Consider the following 25,507-nt stretch of genomic DNA (forward strand, 5'->3'; position numbering starts at 1 on the left):
TGGGACATGAATGTTCGTTGAAGTTGGAGGACACACACACACGGAAATCAAAGCTGAGAGGCAAAACTTGGTTAAATTGTTTTACTGTAGTGCTACAGTACATCTGTCATGAAAACATGGGGCATGTTCTCGTTTCTTTCGTACTGAAAAACAAAGGTGGCATGTAGAATTCTCACATGGCAGTCAAGTAAAAAAAGGAAACCGCAGGGCTGAGGAGATAAAAACTGGTGCTCACCAGAGTCACAGATCTGGTTTCTTGTGTTTCACAACTGTGATGGCTTTCTCGCAAACATGCACTTCCTCACACATTAGTGTACACATCTTCACGCTCCCTCAGACCCTCCCTCCCCCCTCAAATCTCCACGACCCTCATGACACTTGGTCCTGAGTCCAGAACCGAGTCTCACAGTTTGTAATTTACAACGGACAAAACGGTTTCCCGGCGTTCGACTACATTTTGATTAGAGTTTATCGTCCAATAAATACATTCGGAAATCTTTTTTTAAAAACACAGACCACGAGTGGACTCCAGACAAATATGTACAAATTGGTTTCAAAGAAAAACTTAAAGGACAAGATACAAAGTTAAAAACACTCACTTGAATATGACGTGGACAGAGGCGTCACACATGGGTCGTCTTCAGTGGTTCTCTGCCCTCCTTCCCTTCCATGACACCACAACAGGCACAACGTTACAAAGACACACCGCCTCCCAAGATCCTTCGCTCCCAGTGTCACGGCTAACACACACGCACACAGTGCTCCCTGTAAACAAGTACTCTTTGTCCTCTCTGATTATAAATACTGTTTTGGTATCATCGTCACTTGAAGACAGAAACTATGGACGCGAGCGTACATCGATATAAAACAGAATTGCACTGCTGGAAGATTCCTTCTCTTGTTTTGTCTCCGTATTTTTGGCTTTAGCGTTAAGGCCCAAAATCTGGAGTGAAGGGAGAGCAGGGAGAGTGAAGATCTGCCGGCACAAAAGGGGCCCACCGTCGTCGTGAACGCCACACTCGCACACACACACACACACGCTGACAGATAAACAGTATTGCAGGGCGGTATAAAAAAAGACACTAAGGAATGATAAAACATCCTATCTGTCATTCTTCCCATGAATCCAATCTTCTTCATACATTTATTGAAATTCCTTTCGGCTACTTCTGTGTCCCTCCTCTGTCAAAAGTGCACGGGTGCCGGTGCTGTTGCAGTCTGGCTAAACTAGGGGGCGCCATCGCTCTCTGCGGATGACTGACAGGCGGCGGCTGTGTTTATTGCTTTGCAGTCCATGCTCCTCACCAAAGCGCTAATCTGAGACTTGAGCCCCCCCTGCTGATTAGAGTTTGTGCTTGCAGGCGGGATCTGATGCCAGATCAGTGTGAGGGGGGGGGAGGTGAGTGGTGAGGAACCCCCATTCAGGTGAAGTAGTTGAGAAGGAGCTGAGAGAGAAGCAGGACGGAGAGGATCAGCCAGTGGCGGCCGGTGAGCGACACGCTGTCGTCGGCCGCCCTCTGCCGCGACAGTTGTCGGCTCAACGCCAACACGTTTCTGCCGGATAGAGGGGGTGATGTTGAACTGCTCATTTAACAAAAACATGAATTCACCTGACATGTCTGTCCCCGAGCTCTCACCTCTGAATATCCTTCTGTGTTTTCTGTATGGATGTGATTGAAGCCTCCAGGGCGGCGATGTCCTTCACCTCTTTGCTGCAGCGAGCGCACTGGCTGGAGAATTCTACCAGGCGACAGGAGCGATGAGTTGTTCATACAGCACTGAGTTGGTGGCTGCGTTTTCTCTACCTTCATTGTCCGAGGACTCGTGCGTGGGCTCGGGGGTGGTGCTGCTGCTCTCCGTGTTCTGGCTGCAGCTGGAGGGTTGGCTGCTGGCTTTACGGTGCTTTCCATTCAGCTCCACCTGAGGGGAGCAAGACTGTCAGGTCTGAGGACGAGGCCGTGTTGGGGTCTCCCTCACCTTCTGCTGGCTGACCCAGCTGTGGCTGTACGACAGGCCGTTGTGGCGCCTCAGTCTTCTCTCGTGTGTCTGGATCACGCCGTCCTTCTCAAACTGAACGAGGCTTCGCTCTGGGTCCCACGGTTGAACACTGCAAGCAGGTTGATCAACGTCTCAGGGAGCAGCTCACAACTTAAGACAATCACTCAAGACTCTGTAAAACTCGTACTCTATGTGCTTGTAGGTCCACTCGCTGGTCACCGGGTCCAGCTGGAACAGCCTCGGATTCCAGGGTCTGTCTCCTCGATCCCGGGCTTCCTTCCTTTGCGCTTCTTCCAGCACAAACTTCTCCTGTGTGGCACGCACCTGGTCCCGATCCAGAATGGCACTGGTCACGCGCTGCCACAGTCTAGAACCACCAAGGTACAAAAGAGTATTTCAAACATCCAGGGTCGACCTTTGTTAGGATGTGAGCTTTACCTTTCAGACTCAAACTCCCCCTGCTGCTCCAACTGGACCACTTGTCTCTTCAGGCGGGCGCTTCGCACTTCTGCACTGGGGTTCCACAAGGTGTCCTGCAGACCCGTGCGCTTCTCTTGGATGAAGACTTCACTGTCCTGGTGACAAAGAGGAAACCCCATCATCATTATCATCTCAGTCATCTCCATCATCATGCGACACCAAACAAGAGCTTCATGAAACTTCAAACTTCTCTTAAATCCATCATTCCATTAATACTACAGAGAATATTTAGCTCAAGCTTAGCGACGATTTCAGCATCACATCGAAACAAACATCCAATGTGCAATACACAACACCGTACTTCAAGGAAATGGAGGGACTTTGGCTGGAAGACCATAGATTTTTCATCACACCGCATTTGAGGGGCAAACAAATGGGAAAACCACAACAGTGCTGGAGAAAATGTAGACACATGAATGCTTCTCAGTCTCATATATTTGGGACCTGTATTCAAATAGAAATATTCTGGGACAATGTTCTAAATATTCTTTAGGAGATATTTGAATGTAACATTCTTAAAGACCCACAGATATGTTTGCTGGCCCTCACAGGTGCAACAAAGTGATCAATATTTATTTAAAATCTTCATGCTTGCTACTAAAAAAGCTATTACAAGGAACTGCTGGACGGCTGAAGTTGGACTGAAATTATTGAAGAAATATGGCAGATCGAGCATTTGACCTCTCTGTTTGGATTGAAAACTGGGTTGTACACAAAAAGATGGACAAAATGGAACATTTTTCAGCAAAGAAATCCAACCTCATCGCAATTATAAGTTATTGTAATATCCCCATTGTTTTTCTGTGTGTGTAATTTATTTTTATTTTATTGTTATCTATGTATTTTCCTACACAATTTATAAACTTGTATGCCAGTACTATGTCAAATTTGATAAATAAACAGTAATAATAAAAAAAAATACCCAGTGTCCATCAATGGTAGCTGCCAGCTCCTCGGCCACAAAGATTTTCCCACTGATCTGATTCACTGAACAAGAGCCTCCGAGCAAAGGCTGCAGGGATTAAAAATAAAAAGCAACATTAACATGATTAACAATACACTGGACTAAATAACACGCCACTGCTTTCAAAACAATCATATATACTTGCCTTGAGTTTGAATTCCAGCTCAGCAAAACATTTGGTTTTCTCACACTCAATGGTCACCTTCCCCCCCAGCTCCAGCGTCATGGTGCCGTACAGGATCCCTGCAGAACAGAGCGGAACCTGACGTTATGCATGAGCTCCACACCACAGAAATGTGGGACAGAAAACATATTCAGTGACTGCTATCTTTTCTGCAAGACTCCATTACTGCCAATGAGAGGAGTCACATTCTAGAGCCAAGCTGGAGCGTCAAACGTGTGACTTATATTAGAACCTGGAGAAAGATTACCTTTGCAGTGAGCGTAGGGCATGGTGATGACATACTCCTCATCTCTGCTCAGAAAGAGCAGCCGGGCTTTACCGTCCAAAATAGCAGAGAGTGAGTTTCCTGCAGAACAGACACAGACCACCCAGGAAGCATGTTAGTTAGATGTGAATACAAGTTTTTTTTTTCCCCCTCCAAGTATTCAAGAGGAAATCACAGGCAATACTAACTCAAAGGTCAACAATAGATTTTCCAAAGGGGCCACCATGTGTGGGAGGTTGTGGAAGCTCAGATCGAAACACATAATATGAAATATTTCCCTTGAAATCTTGGTGAAAGGAAGCAATAAAATAGTAATATAAAGATATGTGATTTTAAACATGTTCATGTGTTACTAATGAATAACAAAACCTGGCATGAGGTTCGAAAGATGGAGACAAAAACTTTTTTTTTAATCTCAGTTATGAACTGATCATGTGACACATAACACTAAAAGCTGTGAATGTTTTGTACAAGTGAGCAAACTATATTCTCGTGATGAGACAAAAAGAAGCAGAGGTTTGTGTGGCAGAGTGTAAATGAACTAAAATGACACGGTATTCCTCACCATAAAATTTAGACTTGGCCAAGATGCTCCCGCTGATACAAAAGCCATCTTTCCTATTGCAAACATAAAAGGCAGAGATGGGCGGATGGTGGGACACCTGAAAGAGGCAGAAGCTGCGTTATATTCAGGAACATTTTGCATCGTCTTTGGTTCATGTTGATCTACACTAGGGGTTAGAAACATCATCAGGTATGGCAGTGATAGAAATAGGATAAACCTGTTCTGCAATGTAGAAGGTGCAGCTGTCACTTTGGGGGTGGAGCCAGCAGCAGCGAAATGTTTCTCCCAGGATTGGGTTGTAAGGCTTTTTTAGACCCTGAAAAGATATAAATTAAGACTAAGTGAGATCAAAGGAGCAGTCTATAGTGAGGTTAAATTGACCAGTCATTCAGCAGAACTGAACACACCTTTGGCTTTTTGTAAAAGCCAGACAAGTACCACCTCAGCACCTGCTTTATGCGACCATAAGCACTTTCCTCTGCCACAGCCCTGTGTGAGGAGATGCAAAACTATATTAGACATCAAAATAAAAACAGAGAAACACATAACACGAGAGAGTGGGGTACGAACTGTGAGAGCAGGTCGGCGTGATAGTAGTAGTCTGACAATTTGTCCAGGAAAGAACGAGGCTCAAGTATGAATGTAGGAAGCACCACTTTAGAAAGGTCCATGCCGGGCCTCAGCTGTTTCAGCAGACCCCAGATCAGACCCTTGTTCTCTTCTGAAACTGTATCCACTTGCGACGCCTCACCAGCCTGAAATAAAAGAACCCAACAGGAGCTAAGATCAGTGTGAAGACTGAAGCTGCAAGTGTGGATTAGTGGGGAGAAGTTATGTCATTCTGTTTGTCAACAACCAGACGGCGGCGCTCACCTCAGCCATCTCCTCTGTGCCCTGCTCGATGTAAGCTGTGGCTTGCGAAACAGGAGACAGCTCATCAGATTGGTCCACGTCGCTCTCCTCCGTGAGCCGGCCGCCGTTCTCGTTGGCAGTCGTGTCCCAGTCATCGTGAGTGTCGCGCTCAGATTTGTCTGAAAAGCCGTCATGGTCCATGTGGTGGTTTCCGAGAAGCCCACTGTCATTCAACCTGCAGTGAGAGGAAAGCTCAAATGTTAGCCAACAAAAGCCCAATCCACCTTAAAAGGCTTCATCTTCATAAATGAAATCATTATTTACAGAAAATCTCAAAATAATACACTCATTTGATGTGTAGCATGGCAGATAAATGTTAAAATAAACTACAGCAATGATGTAATATCGCAGAATCAAAACAGAGTAGTTCTTGTACAAAAGAGATCTGGTCTAATTGCTGACAGGAGTTTTAAAAATAGTCAGTGTTGAAGATAAGACATCTGGGAAGTACAGAGGTATAAATAAGGACGTCCTTTCATGTTAATGGAGAATAAAATCGGTTTGTTGGTTGAAAAAAATAACAAAAAGTGGTAGCAATTTTTTTAAAGTCAGAGGGACTGACAAACCAGAGAAGTCGCATTCCTCCACACTTCACATGGTTGCCAATCCAGCCACACAATGCACCACAAACACACCCTGAAACAGCAGCTCCCTCGAACAGACCTCGGTGTACAGAAAAGCTTGTTTAGCAGAATAAAAACATTGACATTACCAGGTAAGCAGCACCGGCTGTCGTCTCCCTCTCGGGTCGAGGAAAAAAAAACAAAACTCACTCTGAGCTCTAAACCGAGCAGCTCTGTTTTTTCAAATGTTGCACACCTGCTTGGCCAATTTGCATTTAGAGCGTGAGTTGATCAGACGTGCTGATGTCGACACTCGCTGGGTGGCAAGTGCTTTACATTCTACTCTTCCTGTTGTGTTGATAGTCAGGTGACCTAATGAGGCCTCTGCGATTGGTAGAAATGGAATGGAGGAGAAGAAGAGGTGGAGCGTATATACATGCCTGAATGAGTGTGTGAAATGAAGTGATATTTGTCTGCAAATGTTGGAATATCAGACAAAAAAATCCCAAAAGAAATACATTTATTTTGAATGGTTAAAAATGAAGTTAAAAGGAAAGAAAATCTTGAAATCTTAGTTAGTCTGGGTGGTAAATTGTAGCAAATTGAACAAGTCAAGGTCCTTGACAGACTTTATTTTACTCAAATCAATCTAATTTTATACATAGTAAATAATACATAAAATATGAATTTATTGCTCAAATTAATTTATGTTTTAACACCTTTGACATGAGGCCACCAAGTAGTCAGTCATGATATCCCCTAACTTCATTACACTTCATTATATTCATGTACATTAAAACTGCGACATAAAAACACTATTATATTTCAAATTACATATAACGGAAGACCGACGAGAGTTGGGTTTTAATGGCCGTTTGATAAGCGTGGAAAAACAATTCTAATAAGCTCCTTTGTTCACTGCATGAGGAAGTTCAATGACACAACATAGGAATATACACAAAGTAAGCACTTGCCTATAAAGCACATAAGAATTATTTGGCATCATTGTCTGCATTGCTTTCACAATACTCATCATCAAAAAGTTAAAATATCAAGACTATAAACTGATGTATTGTGGCCTGTAACCGTGAAATAGCCAGGGGAGGCAGGAGCAAATCCTACCATGTGAAAAGGAGTCTGTCATTGACAAGTCATAGCCACTCTCTGCATGCACATCAGCCATAGTTCACTCACATTCTGAACAGTGGCCACGCTAAAACCAAGACCCCTCTTTCAGTCTGACTGCAGCAACTACCCCCACACTCTCAGGTGTGAAGACAAATTCTAAAAATGCCACCACTCTCTCCACTTATCATAAATCCGACCGTTACTTGTTGACAATTTGGTGCCCCTTAATAATAAAGCCACGAGTGAGCTGTTAAACAAGTTGGAAATCTGAAACATGGACATGATGTCGCAAAGATGACACGGTGCCACGCCCAACAGCTCTTCTGCAACAGTATATCTGGTTCCAAAAAGAAAAGCTTCACTCCATAAAACACGCCTTTCTATCATTGGAATGCTTAAAAATACCTCTAGGATTGTTAAGTTACCAGTTGGCAGCCACTAGCTCCTAACAACATGTATGGGCAGATTCATTCATTTACACAGTTCTGATTTCAGGATATTATAAGAGTTTCAAATAATGCCTGGAGCATTAGAGATGTGCGTCCAGTCCAGTCCCATGTTCAAGAAATAACACACCTTAAGACAGTTTGTAAATGTAATTCAACTTTAGGTCCATCTTACTCGACAGTTGTAAAAGATATAAACTGAGAAAAGTTGTTTCACTCTACCTGTCATCACCTGAGATAAAGGGAGTGTTTACTACTTCTCAATAAACTAAGCAACGTATGTGCCTCTGCCAGTTAAGTTCTGAGCTGAAATTATTACTTAACCTTTTATTTATTATTATTATCAATTGAGAGCCTTCTTCATCAGACGGTGCTGACCAGACAAAACAGATTGAAATGCAGATGCGTCAGTATTTAAATAAGCAACATCCAAAATAATTTCACCGCACCACACTGGTGGTGTTCATCCGGCATCTATAACCTCAGATGAGCGATACTGAGTAGCCCCGCCATCTGTTAGCATCTTGCCTCAGATATTGAATCTATCGTGTCTTTGATTGGCAGCAGGCTACTGTCGTCACCACCGTGGTTAAAAGCCTTGCAGGACACCCAGAACACTCAATCAAAATGATACTATTAAAATCTGATAATGTTTTATAGAGAAACCACCAACAGCATTACCATCTAAATTACTCAGCTATTTTATATAGACATTCACATAGTCCACTTTGACACATTTTACAAGTGTGGATTTTTCTTTCACTCACTGTAGGAGCTCTGCATCAGTGAGTGACGCAGACTGGAGGAGATGAAGAATATGGGAAGACTCTGGAGATGTGGCAATATCTCCCTCCCTCCCTGATTTGGCAGTCAGCTTGTAGAGGCTGGAGCAGCTAAGGGCAAGCTCCAAGGCATCCATCCAGCACCGACCTGGAGAGAGAAGCAGAGTTTGACACTCATGCACCAGGGACTCATAATTTAAAATATTGTCTTAAATTCATAAATAAACCCAGGTTGCAATTATTACCGTCAGACTCTGAGGCAGCTCGGAAGATCAGGTAGTTGCTTGGTAGAGGCTGAGTGATGGAGCCAACATTCTCTCCTTTGGGACCCTGAACATACAGAAAAAACATTAAAACAGAACCAACATGGAGACGCTTTGGTTGTGTGGGACTAATTTCAACACATATTTAACAAATACCTTGACAGCCCAGATGGATTTGTCCAGTGGATGATAGAGTTTAAAGCAGAACCCATCCTTCTTTGACGGTCTTTCGATCAGCTTGCACGCAGTCAGAAGGACCGTGCCCACCCAGTGGTCTGCCTTTGGGGTCTTGTATATCAGGAGAACACCAGGCTTAAGGGTGCACCACAGTTTGGTCCAACTCTTTAAAGAACCCCGGATCTTAAACAAAGACGGAGACGTTTGTTTGGTTGTTTGTATGCAAGTTTACCAACATTCTTTTTCATTCTGTCTACCTTTAGCCAGTTGGACATGATGACAACACTTGGATCTTTCAGCGCACTAAACAATTCTTTTGCAGCTCGTTTCTTCTCTTGTCTGTAATTCTGCTTCTGCACCTGTAAATCAAGAATCAGTACTTTAATAGAGACACAAGGGGGCAGCAGAGGCAAAGTGATTTCACCCTGCTTTTGGTCACTCTAGCCACGTTTGACCAATTAGAAACTTTTTAGTAAACTACAGAAGGAATAAACCCCCAAAACGCCACATGAATGATTTGCAGATGTGCTGTGTCACTTAACACAAAAACACATAACAGGTTTATGAATAATAAACCTTGCTCTCACAGTGTCCTAAATAAACAATCACTTTGCAAACCAATGTTCACCTTAAGAGACTCCTTTCGCGCCAGCTTCTCCGTTGGGGAGGGGCATTCTTTCTCAAGTCCATTAAACATCTTGGATTCGGACTGAAAGAGCAAAAAAAGAGCGAGTCTCAACTCCTGACTAAAACGTATCAAACTTACAAAACGCGACAGCGTCAGTTGTAGACCACACCAATTAGAAATCGTGAGCATATCTATAAAAACCTCAAAAGCCAACTGACTGAGATTTATAGATTAGTTAAATACATGAGCAGCAGCTGACAGTCCTCATTCCAGCAGCAGCTGTGTTCAAAGTGATTGTCCTACTTTGGTCATCTTCAGACTTGATGCTCAAAAAAAGAAAAAAAAATGCAGCTTGGCCTATTTATACAAACAGGAAAAGTTTGGGGTCAGTATGAGGTGAAGCAACAGGATGACCAAAGTAAAACATGGAACAAATCAGTAATTACTGGAAGCACTTATTGATCCCTGCTAATTGATTGTTCCAATAAAAATAAATGGAAAAATCTTTACAGCCCAAACAGCACAGACAGGAGGTAACACCAGGTCAATAAAAATGTCTGAAATGCAAAATAATTTTAGCTCCTGCTACTCCTCTGCCATTAAGTGAACTATTATTTGTCCTTAAAACCAGAGGGAGGGGTATTTAAGAAGTATATTTTAATAAAAACTGAAGGCCCATTCCAGTTTTTATCCTTTTAATTTGCAACTTGGTGCTGCCAAGTTGTAAACAAAATGCCGGAAGTTCATCCAAAGTTTGGGGTTTTCTCAGTCCCCCAGCGATCTTGTCTCTGCAGCTCACAGTTATTAGTCTATTGAGCTTTGGGCATCGGAGACTGTCACACATAATTTCACAGCAAAGAAAACTAAATTCTATAATGCAAAAATCCCAAAATACATATGCATCTGAAATTTGGCACGAGAGAGTAGAGAATAAGCTCTATCAACATGTTTAGTGCAGACATTTCCCTACACCATTTTTTGGCTGCTGTCATAAATCAAGCTGCGTAAACAGGAAGTAGTCAAGGTTTGCGGAGGATTGTCAGCTGTGCATTCTTTTTTTGTTAACCACAACTTCATTCAATGTGGTTACAAGGCCGCCTACTATCGACCCCCCAGTTTAAAACTAAAAACATACCTTTCTTTTGGAGCACAATACAACAATAGCCCATTTCACCTTTGTATTACAAAAATCTATTAAGCATATGAACCTCAGGAGGGAGACGCTAAAAGGGGTTTGGCAAAAACGGTTGTATCTGTGTGGATTTGTCGTAATTTCAGCCTTACAAAGTCGGGAATTTGGTGACACAGTAAGGTAAACAAACAATGGGCATTTTGTGTTTGCATAAGCTGGTCATGTATTTTCCTGATTTTCAACATACATGCTGATACACTAACGAACAAACTGCCCAACAAAAGAAAAAACTTTCAACTGCATTAGAGAGAAAACCCAATAAATTAAATTAAATTCGTATATACAGTATTTCATCCGGATAATGACAAAATTTTCATTTCAGATTAAGGTCAAAAATGGGTCACGCTTAGTTTAGTCTAGTAATTTGCCACAAACAAACCCTGCTAAGAGCTGATTCAAGCAAAGCATTGTCTATTAAAACAGACAAACAAGTCCTGCTTCTGGCAGCAAGTAGAGAATCAGGAATCATGATTAACTGAACAGGAAAATATCCATGTGCTCACTCAGTCAATCAGTAAAAGTGAGCAGTGAAGGAATTGGCCAATCAGTAACACTGTTCCTACCTTGCTGCCTGGAGACAGGGCAGGACTAAGTTCATTACTCAGCATGGAGAGACCGTGTCTGTCTGTCTCACTGCCTGGAGGAAAACCCACAGCACACACACACACACATATATATATAAATAAACTTAGCTGGCCCAATAACAGAAGCATGGCCAAAAGCTTGACTGAATTGTGCACATGCGTAAAGTCACTCTTATTTTACCTGGGCTGATGTTGTACAGGTCGTCTTCTCCTCCATAGGACAAGTTTCGGGTGAGGGAGCGTGTGTCAATTTTGGGTGGGGAAGTGGCATTGGGGCACAGAGAAAACCTCCGTTGGAACAAATTCTCCTCCTTCATCCTGTCCACCTGCTCGCCCGCTGAAACAAATTGATAAAGAAAACAGGAGTTATCAGAAGATCATTTCTCAGTACAATTTCAATGCACCATCACAAGTCCAGATCACCTCCAGGTATTAATCCCAGCTGTTTGTGAACTACTTTAAATTGCTATTTTCTCTGACCGAGGTAAGAAACTTCATTCATAAAACTTGATTTCTTAATTTTCATTTCATAAGTCCAACTTTTCTTTCCCTTTACACAGCCTGAAGTGACAAGTATAAATACATATGTCATCTTAAGAAGCTTTTCAACCATCCAATGCAACTAGAACTCTCTGATCACCACTCAAATTCACAAACTCCAGCTGCTTCTCTGCACTCCCTTCAAACCACGCTTGGCAATGAGCCTCTTATTTACTTTTGTTTCCACGGATCACTGTCTTGAATGAAAAAAATGAACCACAATTTTTCTATCAGTATGCACATCTAGTTTCCGGACCTTCCACGCTTTACCCATTCAAGCATTCACAAAGATCTACAGTAAGATGACATGTCAGCATGCCCACATAATGACGCTGTTCTTTGCCGTGACAAGCAGTTCTGGCTGCACATTGTGAGTGGATATGACAGAAAGCCTCGCCACTTTGCTAGTCCTCAAAGAGATGGTTTCTGAGATAATCCGGACAAACATTGCAGGGCCACAATTTTTTCAATAATTGAAGCACTGCGCCCAAAATGCTGCAGTTGCTTCAGACATTTACATCATGTACTCACAAAAAGGACCTAGTAATGAGATGCACATCTTATTGAGGGCAAGCCCGACCCCTGCTGATGTGAGCAGGATTAAGTTGTGGCTCTTCAGCATCATGTTGTCGCTTCTTAATTCATGCGCATAAAGTAGAAATATGTTATGGAGAGAAACCTTAATATACACAGTCAGGGTCACAACATATACCTCGATCTATCTGGATATTGCACTGATCAGGAATGAATGAAACTATGTAGAAATAACAAGTCGCCTCTAACTAAGCATTTCCTCCTACAGCCCCTGAATTCTAAACATCCAAGAATTGTGTTACATAACCTTGATTCAAGGATATTTTCAGACCGATTCATATCTTTAAACTCCCACGTTATTCAATTCTACAGCTGGAGCGGGCCGTTTCAGTTGTAAACAATTGATTTATATCATCTAAAAATGGCTCCTCAGTCAGAACATTGAATGTATGAGAAAGTAGAGTTGTTACAGTTTAACACCACATTTTTCCTCCTATTCTTCCATCCACAGTCCCTGTGTGAACCTCTATAGCCTTGACTCCTTCATCCAATTTCATATTGTATACATCCAGACACACTGCTTGTTTATTACTTCGGAGGCAACAATGAGAGTCTACATTATGAAACACAAATGATAGATGCATTCCTTCAGAAATGAGGCTTATTTGCTGTGGGAACATGTCTAAAAATAGCTATGGGGAGTGCATGCAGGGTAACATAGCATAGAGCATTCTGGAGAGACACATGTAGCTACAGAGTCACTTAAAAAATAACCACTGCGTGTACATGTGTGTGTGAGACAGACATGACAAACATTACTGGTAGATGCACGTTGATCTATTACTCCTTACAGTGCAAGCCCCAGGGAGGACCATATAATTGCCCAGACCCACACAGCAAAGTGTTCACAGCTGTGACTCGCAGCTGCTGGATGGATGCTGTGTATGAGCATGTTATGTGGTCTAGACCACACAAGGGTGTGGCAAGCGTTGTTCGAGAGGCAATGACCAATACAAGGCGTTAGATTCAATTGCAGGGAACTACTAGATAAAGAGGAAGGCAGTCGTTTTATAATGCTAAAACCTTATACCGTAATTGCTTTCCAAAGTGAATATTATTTCAAATTATTAGGAGTATTTGTCAGACAGTATCAGGTCTCTGTTTACCATGTGACCATACATTATCATAGCATAAAGATCAATAGACATTTTGAGTGTAACACATCTTTCAAGCAACCTCTGAATGCAAAAAAACAAACATACTGGCTATAACGTTGTTCAAAGTATAACTGCTATTTGTCATGTAGTTAGACACAAAGTAATGCACATCACAATAGTTGTGTTCAAGACCCAATAGATAGACTGACGCCCAACTTATTCAAATAATAACAACAGACAACTATTCCAACAACGTTAACAACTGGTTATTAGCATGTAAAAATAATTTGAAAGAATCAGATCTAAACCATTAGAAAACAAGCCAGTAAAACAGTGGTGATTGATCGAATGAAAACCGCAAGACAATAACAAGTAAAGGATTACTTTACAACCAGATAGTGAAGTAGAAGCCGATGTGGCAGACAGGAATTTAAGAAAATACAAACACAGTGGAAATTCCCTTTCACTGACGTTTCACTGATATCAGTCAAAACTAGGGACACTTTCAACACTTATGTAAACCTAATCCTACAGTCATAGCACACAAGAGCTCAGTCAATATTTACACTGAGATATCCACCTCTTGTTGAATAGATAACGGTGGAATAGCAGACCCAGCCAAGTCAAAAACACACATTTCTGTGTCAAACATTAACCTTGAACCCTGGAAAGAGCCGCGGATAAAACAACAATAACAAACGAGCTGACCGACAATTACCTTCTGGAGGGGCAAGCAAGTAAGCAAGCAGTCACATGGAACATAAAACATTTCACAATCATTACTCCAACAGCACTGAGAGTAAATATAGAGTCTGGAAGAGACAATGTTGACATAAAAATGCAGGACAGGTTTAGGTGACTCAAGCACACATCCTATCAGATTGAAATGGAAATGTCTTAAGTTGACAGTCAAGAGCTAAGAACCTGCCTTTTCAACCCAAAGACAGCTCTCAGCCCAGCTTCAGGGGTCATGTGTTTTTAGAAAATAAAACTAATTTACTTAGTACAAATAGAAGCAGCTGGATGTACAAATATGAAGCTGTGGCACAACCCCCTACAGAGAAACTATTTTAAAAAATGCAAAGTTATTGAAAATAACTACTTTAGATATGAAAGCACCTCGTGCACATCAGGGAACTCAAGATACAACTAGCCACTGCTGTGGACTTGATCTAGATCTGGCTGCGTCAACGTGTTAGCACTGTAATTTGTGCTCAGCTTGTTCAGAGTAGTGCGACACTAAAAGCCATCATCAAGCCAGCTGTTCCTAATATGATGGCACAGATTAAGTCCAGACACTCCCCAGATCCTCACACCACATTTCTGCTCAATTCACTTCTCTGTTATCCCCCGTCTCCAATGACGACAGGACTAATGGATGGCCGTATGACCTAGATATACACCAATAGACTCTCGCTCAGTGTAGTGTATGAATTAACAATGAACATGACAACATCACAGTTGGTCTGCTCTTGAATGGCGGCTGAATAGGGATGTAGAGAAATACAGACACACAGACATGACCTCAGACCAATCTACTTCAAGTTACTTCCAAAAGCATGACAACTGTAACAGGAACTGTCCTTAAATGTCCATAAATGACAAAGGAATAAAAAACAATTCTCTAAATGTTGTCAAGTATTGTAATAAACAGAATTGCTATCATGTCAGCAACATAAAACTAAAAAACTCAAACCTAACTTACATTTCTCCAAGCAGCTATATTTATCATAATGCAAATACAAAATTCACTAACAAGTGGATGATTTTTAATGCACATCAGGTTAGGTTTTTTAAACATTTGTCAGGGAGATAAATGGCTCACAAGACAAATGTGCATGACGTCGTGGCCTAGTTGATCAGCTAAAACTAATATGACTTCTCAAGCGACCATTATTACACAATTAAATATTCAACAAGGGCTGTTTATGCAATGATATTTCCAGAAAATGGAATACAGCTCATAAAAAAGTGATTTCAGATAAAGGCATAAAACTAGGTTTGCTGGTGCAAAAATGGAGACACAGGCTAATTTTATGACCCTCAGTGGGAGGATGTGCGGTTGGGTTATTTCTATTCTGGGTCTGTTCAGGGGTGCAGTTAACTTCCATTCAAAAATACTTTCCAGATACTTGCCTTTTAATCCCACATAAAAATAGGAACTCCCTTTGTTCTTTGGGAGTGCTGTAATCCATAACCAAGAGCAAAGCTCATTCTCCACCCTCTTTAACCCAGCATTCACCACCAGCAAACCACAATGACATGGCTACACGCTTGTCCTAATTTTAATGCATGCCCTGCTTTATTTTCTGAACATTTGTCAGTTAATTGAAGCTTAGGGAACATCTAGAGAGGTCATGAGTGGGCACAAGACATCTAGATGGGGTTTTTTTTCCCCCCAGGGAGCAGAGGGTGTGTTGGAGAAGACCTGCAGCAGCAACAAACTCCCTCGGTACACAGAGCTTTCGAGAACACAGGTCTCTGTCAGGGAGAAGGGAAATAGCAAGGTAAACATAGCCTGTAAATGAGACCTAGAATTCCCAACTAGGGGGTTGGGGAGGGGTTTCTGCTTCAGCCTGAGGGAGAGCAGACCTGCTACAAAGAGCAAACATTGCCAAGGATCCTGACAAGAGACTGGATGACTGGATTTGTCTAGCTGTAAATATGAAACCAGCAAAGGCAGAACATTCTATAGACAGAATATTCTAGAGCTATCTGATGCCTGCAGTTTTGACTTAACTCTCACTATTTAGAATTGCAGCATGGGACAAACAAATAAATCTCGCTATGTTCTACTTTTCTTTTTCTGTGATAATAAAATATATATAAACTGACATCCAATACAAGTCCAATCCACAATAAGAATATGTGTCGGGGCATGAATGTCATAAATGAGGCTTAAGTGGGCAGAGGAAATGGTCAGTGAATTGTGACATTACTCACAATTGTGACCTTCAACAGTGAATAATACTAATGGTCAATAAAAACAAGCACGGTGACTATTGAATTCACATTAAATCAAAAGAGAATCTATCGCGATAAATTGAAATTAAGCCATCCAAGGAAAATGACAAGGCTAGTAAAACAGATCTTTTTAAAAAGCACAACAACCTCATGGAAATTATTAACCAACAGAAGGTGGTATGACGCATAACTTTCAAACAGGCACCGTTTGAAACATCAAGGGTCAGATTTGTCCCACTTTGAAATTACTGATTAAAGGGACTAAACCATTGTTAGCGTGACTTACTAAAAACTTGTAAAAATTGCAATGATTTTTTTTTTAAATTGAAGTCATATTAATCAACCTTTAAACACATTTTTGCTAAATATTATGGACATTTATGTTCCTTCTGAAGTTTGGCTTGGGTTGGGTTAGGATTCTTCCATGACTACACAGCTTTACAGTTGGTGGCACTATGTTGGGGGGTATACTGCATTGAAATGCTCCAACAAAAGCCAATTATGAGCTGTGGCGGAGCTCAGACAAAATGAGTCAGTATGATTAGGTTAGTGCATGCTGAGGGCAGCGAGTAGAGTGGGTCCTTTGAGAATAAGAGTGGTGGTAAGGGCAAGAGGCTATTCTGTCTTTTTGCAGGAGGAAGAGTAGGCTTGAGTAACTCGGGGCACTGTGAGCACCATCAAGAAAGAAAGAACAGACTAGGTCAAGGCATATAAATGACTAATTTACCAGCTAAGAGGATCAGAAAAAAGGCAGCAATTTGAATGTCTGGCACAGATGTCATCTAAGTCTGTAATCATTTCTCTTTGTTCAAAAACAACACACGTTTCAGTAACATTCTTATGGGACCATTTGCAACACGGGAAAGCCTAACATGGTGGTTCATGAGTTGCTACCAACGAACTGACTAAGAACACAGTAGGAAATTCTATCAGGATTACACCATTATGAACAAAGTATCAGATCACGAAATCACACGAAGCTATTATGTTCCAAAACCACTCAGTAGCTGGAAACTGCAGTCTGATATTTCATGGCACGCCAAGTCTGGAGGCCTGAAAGAACGCTGCTCAAATTTCAAACTAAAGCACAATCTAACAGACTTCAGACAGTGATTACAGTTGTAGAAAACATCGCGTTAAAAAAAGATAGTCATGTTTTGACCTCATTTTATATTTTGATAGTGTTGTGATTTGTTAAAAAAAATGACAGGATCAAGCATTAATCCCAAAATGTAGACATAGAAGCCAGCACCAATCTAGTTATCTATGCACTAAATGATAATGAACATTTGCATCCGTACTAGAAGCAAATCAAAAATACAGTTTGACGGCTGTTAATAACAACTGGTTCACATGTAAACATTTTAAGCAAAGGCCTCAAAACCAACCAGTAAATAAAACAGAGCAGAGCTCTGTTGTTGAGCTATTACAGAGTAGGAAAGCTCAGCTTACCTTTCACCTGATCCGCAGGAGACGCGACATCCAGAAGCCTTTGTTGGAGCCGCCTGTCTCACCTAGAAAGAAGTGAAAGTACGAGTAAGGTTTCACTTCCATTCAAGCACAAGCAGAAAGCGGCCTTACTCTTCCTCCATCTAAATGCTCCTCCTGGTCACACCACTGTGCTGGAGAGAGAGAAGCCCCACCCATCATCATCTCCTTAGGGATCCAGAAGCAGCCCTCTCTCACTGTTTGCCACCGTCACACACACCTCAGTCACTTAATTACTCCATCACAGCCATATCCCTCTACATTTAAAGAGCCATTTATCCTCAGCAGTTCTGCTCAGAATATTGTTACATTTGAAACAAAAGTAAACCTCCAACATATCCATTTAAAAAATCAAAAACGTAAGAAGAACTAAAATCAGGTTTTCATTATATCTTCTCATTTGCAGATAACATTTTCACTTTATCCAAACAAAGGGTGGCACATTTCCTCATTTCAATTTGAATAATAGGTCACTGACCACACACCCTGCTGACATGTGAAATACAAGGAACATGGGGCAAGAGCTGTTATGATGAAATCAACCTCTTGAACAGCGTTCTAGCAATAGGAAACCCTTCTTTTTTTTTACACAGTTACGATGGACGCAACTAGGAGTCCAAGGACTGAGATGTACTTAACTGCATCCAATCCTAATAGTCTGTATTACAGAGAGATTGTTGTGTAGCAATGGGCGTTTCACAACTAAATTAACTTTGGTGATTTTTTTCAGAGGGGCTCTGTTTCAGAAGCAGCGTGGGTGTGGCAGAATTTAGCTACTCTTCATCATATAACATATATTAATAAAGGTTACTTCTGTCTTTAGAGAGCATACATAGCTTCCACATAGCTAACAGACTTTTTGAATAACAGCCTTAAAATTATTCAGTGAATGAATGAAACGAAATGAAGAGGGAAAAACAAGCAAAACAAAGCACAACAAAAAGAGCCAGCTAATGGATGAACACACTGGCACGCCTCTCTTCAAGCATAAGCAGCATTTTGATCTGATTACAAGGAGCTTGCCAACTTCCCGAGCAGACACTGCCAAGATCAACTCACAGGAAGAGGTGCAGGCCACATTCTGCTTAACCATTTAGTGTTGCTGGAGAACAATGCATGGTTCTGAATTGTGTGTGAAAAAGGTGGTTTTAAGACAAAATAGGAAACTGCAGACGCAGAGAATCTCATTGGGATACTAGAGAAAAGTGCAAAAGCAAACAATAATGTTGGTGTAAAAAATTTGATATGCAACTAAATTCCGGCCACATTTCCTAGCCAGAGTATCTTATGCCTTCAAAACCGGAAATGAAACAAACAATTAGTGGGCTTCCTTACAAAACAAATGAATGTGTAAATCACCTTCAGTTTTGCGCAGAGCAGAGTGACTTCTGAATGACCATGTGAGAAATATTTACTCATGTTTCTCAGAATCTTTGACTAAAGGGATAATACAGTTAAAAATTAAGAAAAAAAAAATCACTGATGGGTGCATTCCCATTTAAATGAAGAATTGACAGGCCATATCTCCACCACTAAACAAGATGCAAATTTGATCATCGAAAGCTTAATTTAAGTGAAGTCAACAATATTTATGAATCTTTGGAGAAGGGGCGAAAGAATCCATAACACCAGCACCCCACTCAAGTCAAAAGCTTGCAACACACCAATGTAGCCATGCAGCTAATGGCTACAACAGCGGAACAAGTGCATGCAGTTACATCCCACCTTCACCTGATCAAAGTAACAGTAGAAGACTTTTACGGTGCAAGACTATTAATGCAATTTATTAATTTTCCTTCATCATATGAGTCTTAAAGATCTGTTGTTTGACATCGCGAAAAGAAAATACATTTTGACGCAGGGATGTCACTGTTATCTGAAAAGGGTAACTATAGGTAAAGTTTTGTTAACTGAAGACCGTAACAATGCACATGCAAAATTGTCATTTTGGGGGGTTTAGTGTTCCTCTACTTAACTGCATGTCTAAAACAAATGCATATAAATTTACCAAAGACATTATCCAGCAAAAAAAAACCTTAATATTGTTTTTAACACACTAAATGGAAAACAAAAAATAGCAATAAGTGGAAAATGTTTTCCTGGTTGTATGTAAATTTATTACATTTGGCATAGTGCTACGAAATAGCAAGACAAGCTGACAAAATACTAGCTTAAATAAATACTAAGGTTGATGTTAAAGTCACAAAAAAAAAAAAGAAAACGAAAGAACAGCTTGGTAGACGAATCCCTTATTAAATTATAACAACCTCACACATTAAATACTGCTTATTTTGTCACTGGCTTTTGTTTGATTTTGAGCCCATTATTTGGTATAAGCGTTCAACATTTCAAGGAACAGTAAACATCACATGTGCTTTCAAATAAACAGACGCATTAACATAGAGTACACTGTGAAATTGTACATTTAGTCAATGTTTGTAAAAGTACGTATGTTAGAATGCAAATAGACATTTTCTAATGTAATCTAAACAGATTATTTAAACAACACATTGTGCACATTAAATTATTATACATAATAAAGGCTTTCTGATCTAATATATTCCCATTTACTCATAAACTTCACATTCACCAACTAAATTAATCAAAAGTATATCACTGCAAGACGCATGACAGACCATCCAAATAATGTTTCATTTTACCTTGGACAGGATTGACCAATGATCGAGCTACGTCACTGTAACGGCAAAGATGTCCCCAAAATCAATGTTGACACATTGACACAGGACGTTTCACGGCCTACATTTTTCAATGCATTGGGATGAAAGACTTCAAAGAAAATGAAATAAAAGTCAAAATGTTTGAAGTATCAAAAGTACAAATGTAAAAAAGTAAAACCTATCAAAGAAAATAAGCATCATGAGGCTTGAGTCCTGGTAAAGAAAAAAATCTAAGACCATTCCAGCTTTTAGTTTTCTTGTGTAGTTACTTCAATCATCCCCTTGTCCATCCAAAAAAACGCTATAAAAAATGGTCATTGAAATTAGAAATTACTATCATAATCAGTTCCTTGCGAAGAGCCAATCAGGTTAAGAACACTTGAACACTAGTACGTGATCCAACGGCACAAAATGGAATCTCATTTTAACATAGTCCTGGAACGGAAATAAACTATAAAGTGAGCCCAATAACCGGCCCACTAAGCAACAACCTAAACATGAGCAGTTTCAGATTGACGTCAGCAAAGGTTCTTCAAAGGACAAGACAAATCATACTGGAGTGCAGCAATGATCATTATCTGGTTATTCTCATTATAGTTTCTTTCCAGAAAACCCAACATTAGGATATCCATTATTTTGTAAATCATCAGAAAAGTAACGCAGCCATGTGGAGTTTATTGTGACCATCCAAAAGATGGTGAATTTAGAGGCATTTTCATGCCACTGTGAAAAGCTTCAGACCCAGGCCACATAGCAACAGCTGGCTTCTGACAAAACAATCCTTAAAAAGTAAGTCAAAATCCATAACAACCAATAAACAGAGTCCAAACAGACACTAAAGGGATAAACCCTTGCAACTGTAGTTGATCCACAAATGACATGGAGAGAGCACAATGCCAATCATTTTCAGAGTCCGGCCTTAATCTGACACACTTGTGGCGCTGAGCCTTTTCGCCTTCAGCTGGAAAGACGTCACTTTAACGGGCCCTGACAAAGAAAGGTATAAATCAACTTATCAGATAACAAAGTTTTTCTTTGTTACAAAGTCTTCTTGAACCTATATATTTTATTGCATTAATCATTTATGAGACAACGGTACAGACAGAAAGCTACTATAGGTTGCCTTTTTGCTTCCCACAATGGGGAAAGTTTGCAAAGCAAGTGCATTATGCAGAGAAGAAATAACAGGAACTAAAGGGGAAAACTTAATTTAAATGCTTTCATCCATTGTAGATCATGGCTATGCAAGACAGTGAGAAATAATAGTTTTCTAGTAAAGGATGAAGTTTCTAATCCAGAAAATCTCCAACTGTAAAGTTGTAGCTAATATTGTAGAGCTAGAAACATGTCCTGAAACGAAAAGGCTGATATGACCTTGTGCCAGTCGACAAACCCACGAAAATGTTCTGTGAACATTCCTATTTGAAGGAAATTGGAACAGCTCATCTAAACATAAAACAGCACAGTGTGGGCCTCACTCAGTGGCATGAGTGCCACACTTCGCTGTCAGTCAAGGATATTCTTTGATTTGCTTCGCTGCGAGGAAACAACAATGCTAATCCGCTTTTCTCAATTTGTCCAAACCATTCTGTATTCCTAAGTCAACACTCCACCCAGATGACTCTCCTTTACAAATAAGAGAGTCCGTCAAGCACATACAATAAGTAAATAACAAGAGCTTACTTTGTTATTTACTTACAAAGCTTAGTTTGTTGTTTACAGCAATAAAGGTTCCATTAAAAGCTCAATCTTTTTTTTTTTTATTACAAATTGACTGATACTTTTTTTAGACGTGTACGGAATGCCAACTGACTCTGCGGATCACTATAAAAAAAAAAAAAAGAAAAAAACTTTTTACAGCTGGACATCAGTCATATGATCCCCCTCCGCTCTTTATCAACATAGTCTCTTGTTTGCTATTCCTTCCTAATTCTGATAGCACAGCATGTGAGTTAGGACATCTGTTGTTGTGTCAATTTGCTTGGGAAAAAAAAAAACAGTTGAAAAAACAGAAAGCACCACCCACCCACAGTCCACTCATACGACACTTAAAACTTCTCGCCCTCAATTCACTATCACGCGTGTGTGTCATCCAGTGCAGAGCAAATCCTGAGTTCTAGTTGACAGGCTTAAGGGCCAACACCATTAAATATCCCTACCGGCTTAGTTCAAGGTAGACTGTCACGTGAAAAAAACATCCACTGCTACTACAAATCAATGCCAGAATGGTCCCTGTAAAAGCTGAAGGAATAGTCTATTTAGAGGAGCAAATGAAAATTATACAGTAGCTAACGCATCACACACAGAAAAATCAATGATCTATTGTGACTCATCTATGGACCTGGTTTGATTCTGGTGTTCTCAACCCCATGGCACATGGCAAACTTAACTACATTGATGATAGTCTGCAAACACAGTGTAGTATTTGTTTCATTTGTTTTTCAATATTAAATGTAAGCATTAAGGATGCTCTGAAATAAGGCTCATAAATATACTATACACATATATATATATTGACAATAGCCTTGTCTCCAATCTGACATTTGATCCTGTAACAACTAAACAATGTTGAATTACCAGCATAAGAGCATGGAAGTCAAGGCAGTTTCACTAATTACTTAAAGACCTTTTTTTTTTTTTTTAATTCTCGCCCCCAGAAAACCTAGTACTTACCACATGACTTAAAAAAAGGATTACGTCTTGTACCCTTGTATACGTTCAGCAAAGATTGTCAAATGGCTCAGTGTAAGAGGTTGCAAGGGAATAGCCGTTCACTGTGGCAGGTTTTTCCTTATTTCGAGTATCTTGTGTTCCAATTACCGGAACACGTCCATTAGAAAGATGTACATGATGTAAACTATGCAGCAGCCCACACCGCCAGTTTATGAACATGCAAAGAGTAAAATTAAGTTAGACAAGAGATAAAAGAAAATGCATCCAAGAAAATCAAAAGTGCACCGTGAAATTAGTCAACGCAACTATCAATATAAACTTTTATGAATCACCAGCAATGCAGAAAAACAGACAAATCGTTGTTGTGCACCATTTTAGGGCATTCAGCAAGCCAGTGATAAGATGCAGCATCCTCTGACATTTATTTGTGATTCAGGAATGACTGTGCAGACTGGAGAGTAAGTGGTCAGAAATATATTTATATACTTTTCATGATTAAAAGCTAGTTGTGATCAGATTTTTAAAAACTTAAAGGAGTAAATAAAACTTCAAATGGCACTTATTACCAACCAAGAAACAGTTATTTGAGCAAAAGATGGTATTTGTCAAGCGGTTTGTCTTGCATGTCAGTTCTACTTTTTGGTCTGATGATTGAACGCATCGTGATTGGAAGACGTAAGTAAGGCTTTATTACAAGCTTTTATTTGCCACTGTACAAAAATCTGAATGGTGCTATGAGTAGACAATGAAGGCCCAAAAAATGAACCCACTTAAAGCAAAAAAATCTGCATCAATGAATAAGCTTTTCAGCTATTTAACTAGGTTGACCTATCAAAGCAATGAGACTGAGGTCCCATTGGACCTAGTGAATATAGGCCTTTACGCCCAAGGTCCAAGTGCGTATTTATTTTTGTAATTACAGTCTTTTTATCTATCTATGTATCTAACTATCTATTTATTGCTTTGCATGGCAATATGTAATAATTGTGGTGATGAATTGTGATGAATGAAGAACAGTATGTTTTAATAAAATTCCATAATTTCCCCCTCAAATAAATGTTCAAGAATTACTTAGTGACGATGAAATAAATAAAAGGAGAAACTACAGAAATATTGACAATGAATCACTGGCATCATGAGGCGTCATTAGCCGCCTGAATGACATGACAATGACAGTTATATCCCCACCTCTATGTACAGAGTGAAGACGCTGCGTACGAAATCTTGAATGGAACATCAACCGTCACAACAAAACAAGAACATAATGACCTACTTGATTAATAGAGGTTAAAGTGGCGCTTCCTCTAAATGTTCGGGATTACACTGATGGCGGCGATCCACCAGGAAGGTGGAGAGAAATAGAAAAATATACGATCAGCACCAAATACAGCAACGTTCTTGCTGATTTTGGGTCATAGCCGTTAACAACAAGTGACATCCGCATGGAGCATCGCGAGCTCGCTAGCATCGGTTTACTAGATGTGGCTAACGCTAGCGAGACACGTAGCCACTGCCCAGTCACAGCAAGTCAAAGACTTCCAGAGTATAGGCCCGTAAAATAGGATAAAAAACCAAGCATTAAAACTATACTTCCCATCATTCGCAGAAGGTATGCCATACTTGGCAAGTATCGTACACAAACCCACGTTAGTTTCAAAGCCAGGCAGCTAAAAATAGCCAGTTATCTTATAGGCGTGTTTGAGACCCAAAAGAGCAGCCAGATGTAAACTTACACTTTGCCGAGCAGGAACGCGTCTTTCCGGGTTCAGTTCCAGGCTAGCGAGACAGAAGGAGCGACAAGGCTTCAGTAGGCGATGGTCGGACCGCTGTAGGAGAAGTTATTGGTCTCAACATGGAGAGAGTGAAGCAGAGTGTTCCCTGCTGCTCCTCTGCTGCTGCTGCTGCTGCACTGGAACTCTGGCGACACTGCAGGCGTAACCGTGTACTGCACCAGCTGCAGGACAAACTGCTGCCTTCCTTCATGAAAGTTCAGGCTTCTGCCGATATTTGTCAAACCAATAACAATGAGTTGAGTTGACCTGAATTCATTGTTAGTGTGTAGAGGGTTTTATTACGTGACCGGGAATCATGTGATGCAACTGGGGCCCGCCCTAGATGCCTGGGGGCACCAAGTGAGATAAAAAAAAAAAGGCCAATAGACGCTAAACATGTGTCAGGAGGAAATCTGTGTTGAACAGACACCAGTTTTGTATGTTCTATATTGAACTGGTGACGAGTTTGTGTGTCTTACTTTTATACAGCACAAATGTAGCAATACCTGTGAGCACCAATTCTGGGGGGAAAAACACCTCCTTATGCCAAAGTTAAGACCCTTACAAGGT

At 40.6% G+C, this 25,507-nt stretch overlaps 1 protein-coding gene across 4 annotated transcripts; it reads right to left on the reverse strand.

Annotated features, from left to right (window-relative positions):
• Positions 1 to 67: 67 nt before the first annotated feature.
• osbpl5 (oxysterol binding protein-like 5) lies at positions 68 to 25,052 on the reverse strand. 4 transcript variants are annotated; one of them, XM_053885717.1, is made up of 24 exons: positions 20,475 to 20,561; positions 17,908 to 17,948; positions 17,779 to 17,840; positions 11,313 to 11,468; positions 11,111 to 11,184; positions 9,356 to 9,436; positions 8,985 to 9,086; positions 8,707 to 8,910; positions 8,533 to 8,617; positions 8,273 to 8,435; positions 5,330 to 5,543; positions 5,027 to 5,211; positions 4,864 to 4,945; positions 4,674 to 4,772; positions 4,457 to 4,553; positions 3,874 to 3,972; positions 3,588 to 3,685; positions 3,401 to 3,490; positions 2,437 to 2,573; positions 2,186 to 2,365; positions 1,978 to 2,107; positions 1,806 to 1,920; positions 1,638 to 1,740; positions 68 to 1,554 (listed from the first exon to the last, which is right to left on the reverse strand). In XM_053885717.1, the coding sequence occupies exons 4-24, from the start codon at positions 11,446 to 11,448 to the stop codon at positions 1,422 to 1,424; spliced, it is 2,607 nt and encodes an 868-aa protein (XP_053741692.1). In that variant the 5' UTR covers positions 11,449 to 11,468; positions 17,779 to 17,840; positions 17,908 to 17,948; positions 20,475 to 20,561; the 3' UTR covers positions 68 to 1,421. The 4 variants fall into 4 exon arrangements, with proteins under 4 accessions (XP_053741692.1, XP_053741690.1, XP_053741691.1 ...); XM_053885715.1 differs by lacking the exons at positions 17,908 to 17,948; positions 20,475 to 20,561 and adding an exon at positions 24,899 to 25,052; XM_053885716.1 differs by lacking the exon at positions 17,908 to 17,948 and having other exon boundaries at positions 20,475 to 21,052.
• Between the last annotated feature and the right edge of the window lie 455 nt (positions 25,053 to 25,507).

Source organism: Synchiropus splendidus, chromosome 14, assembly GCF_027744825.2.
Source record: "Synchiropus splendidus isolate RoL2022-P1 chromosome 14, RoL_Sspl_1.0, whole genome shotgun sequence".
In the NCBI taxonomy this organism is placed as follows: Eukaryota; Metazoa; Chordata; class Actinopteri; order Syngnathiformes; family Callionymidae; genus Synchiropus; species Synchiropus splendidus.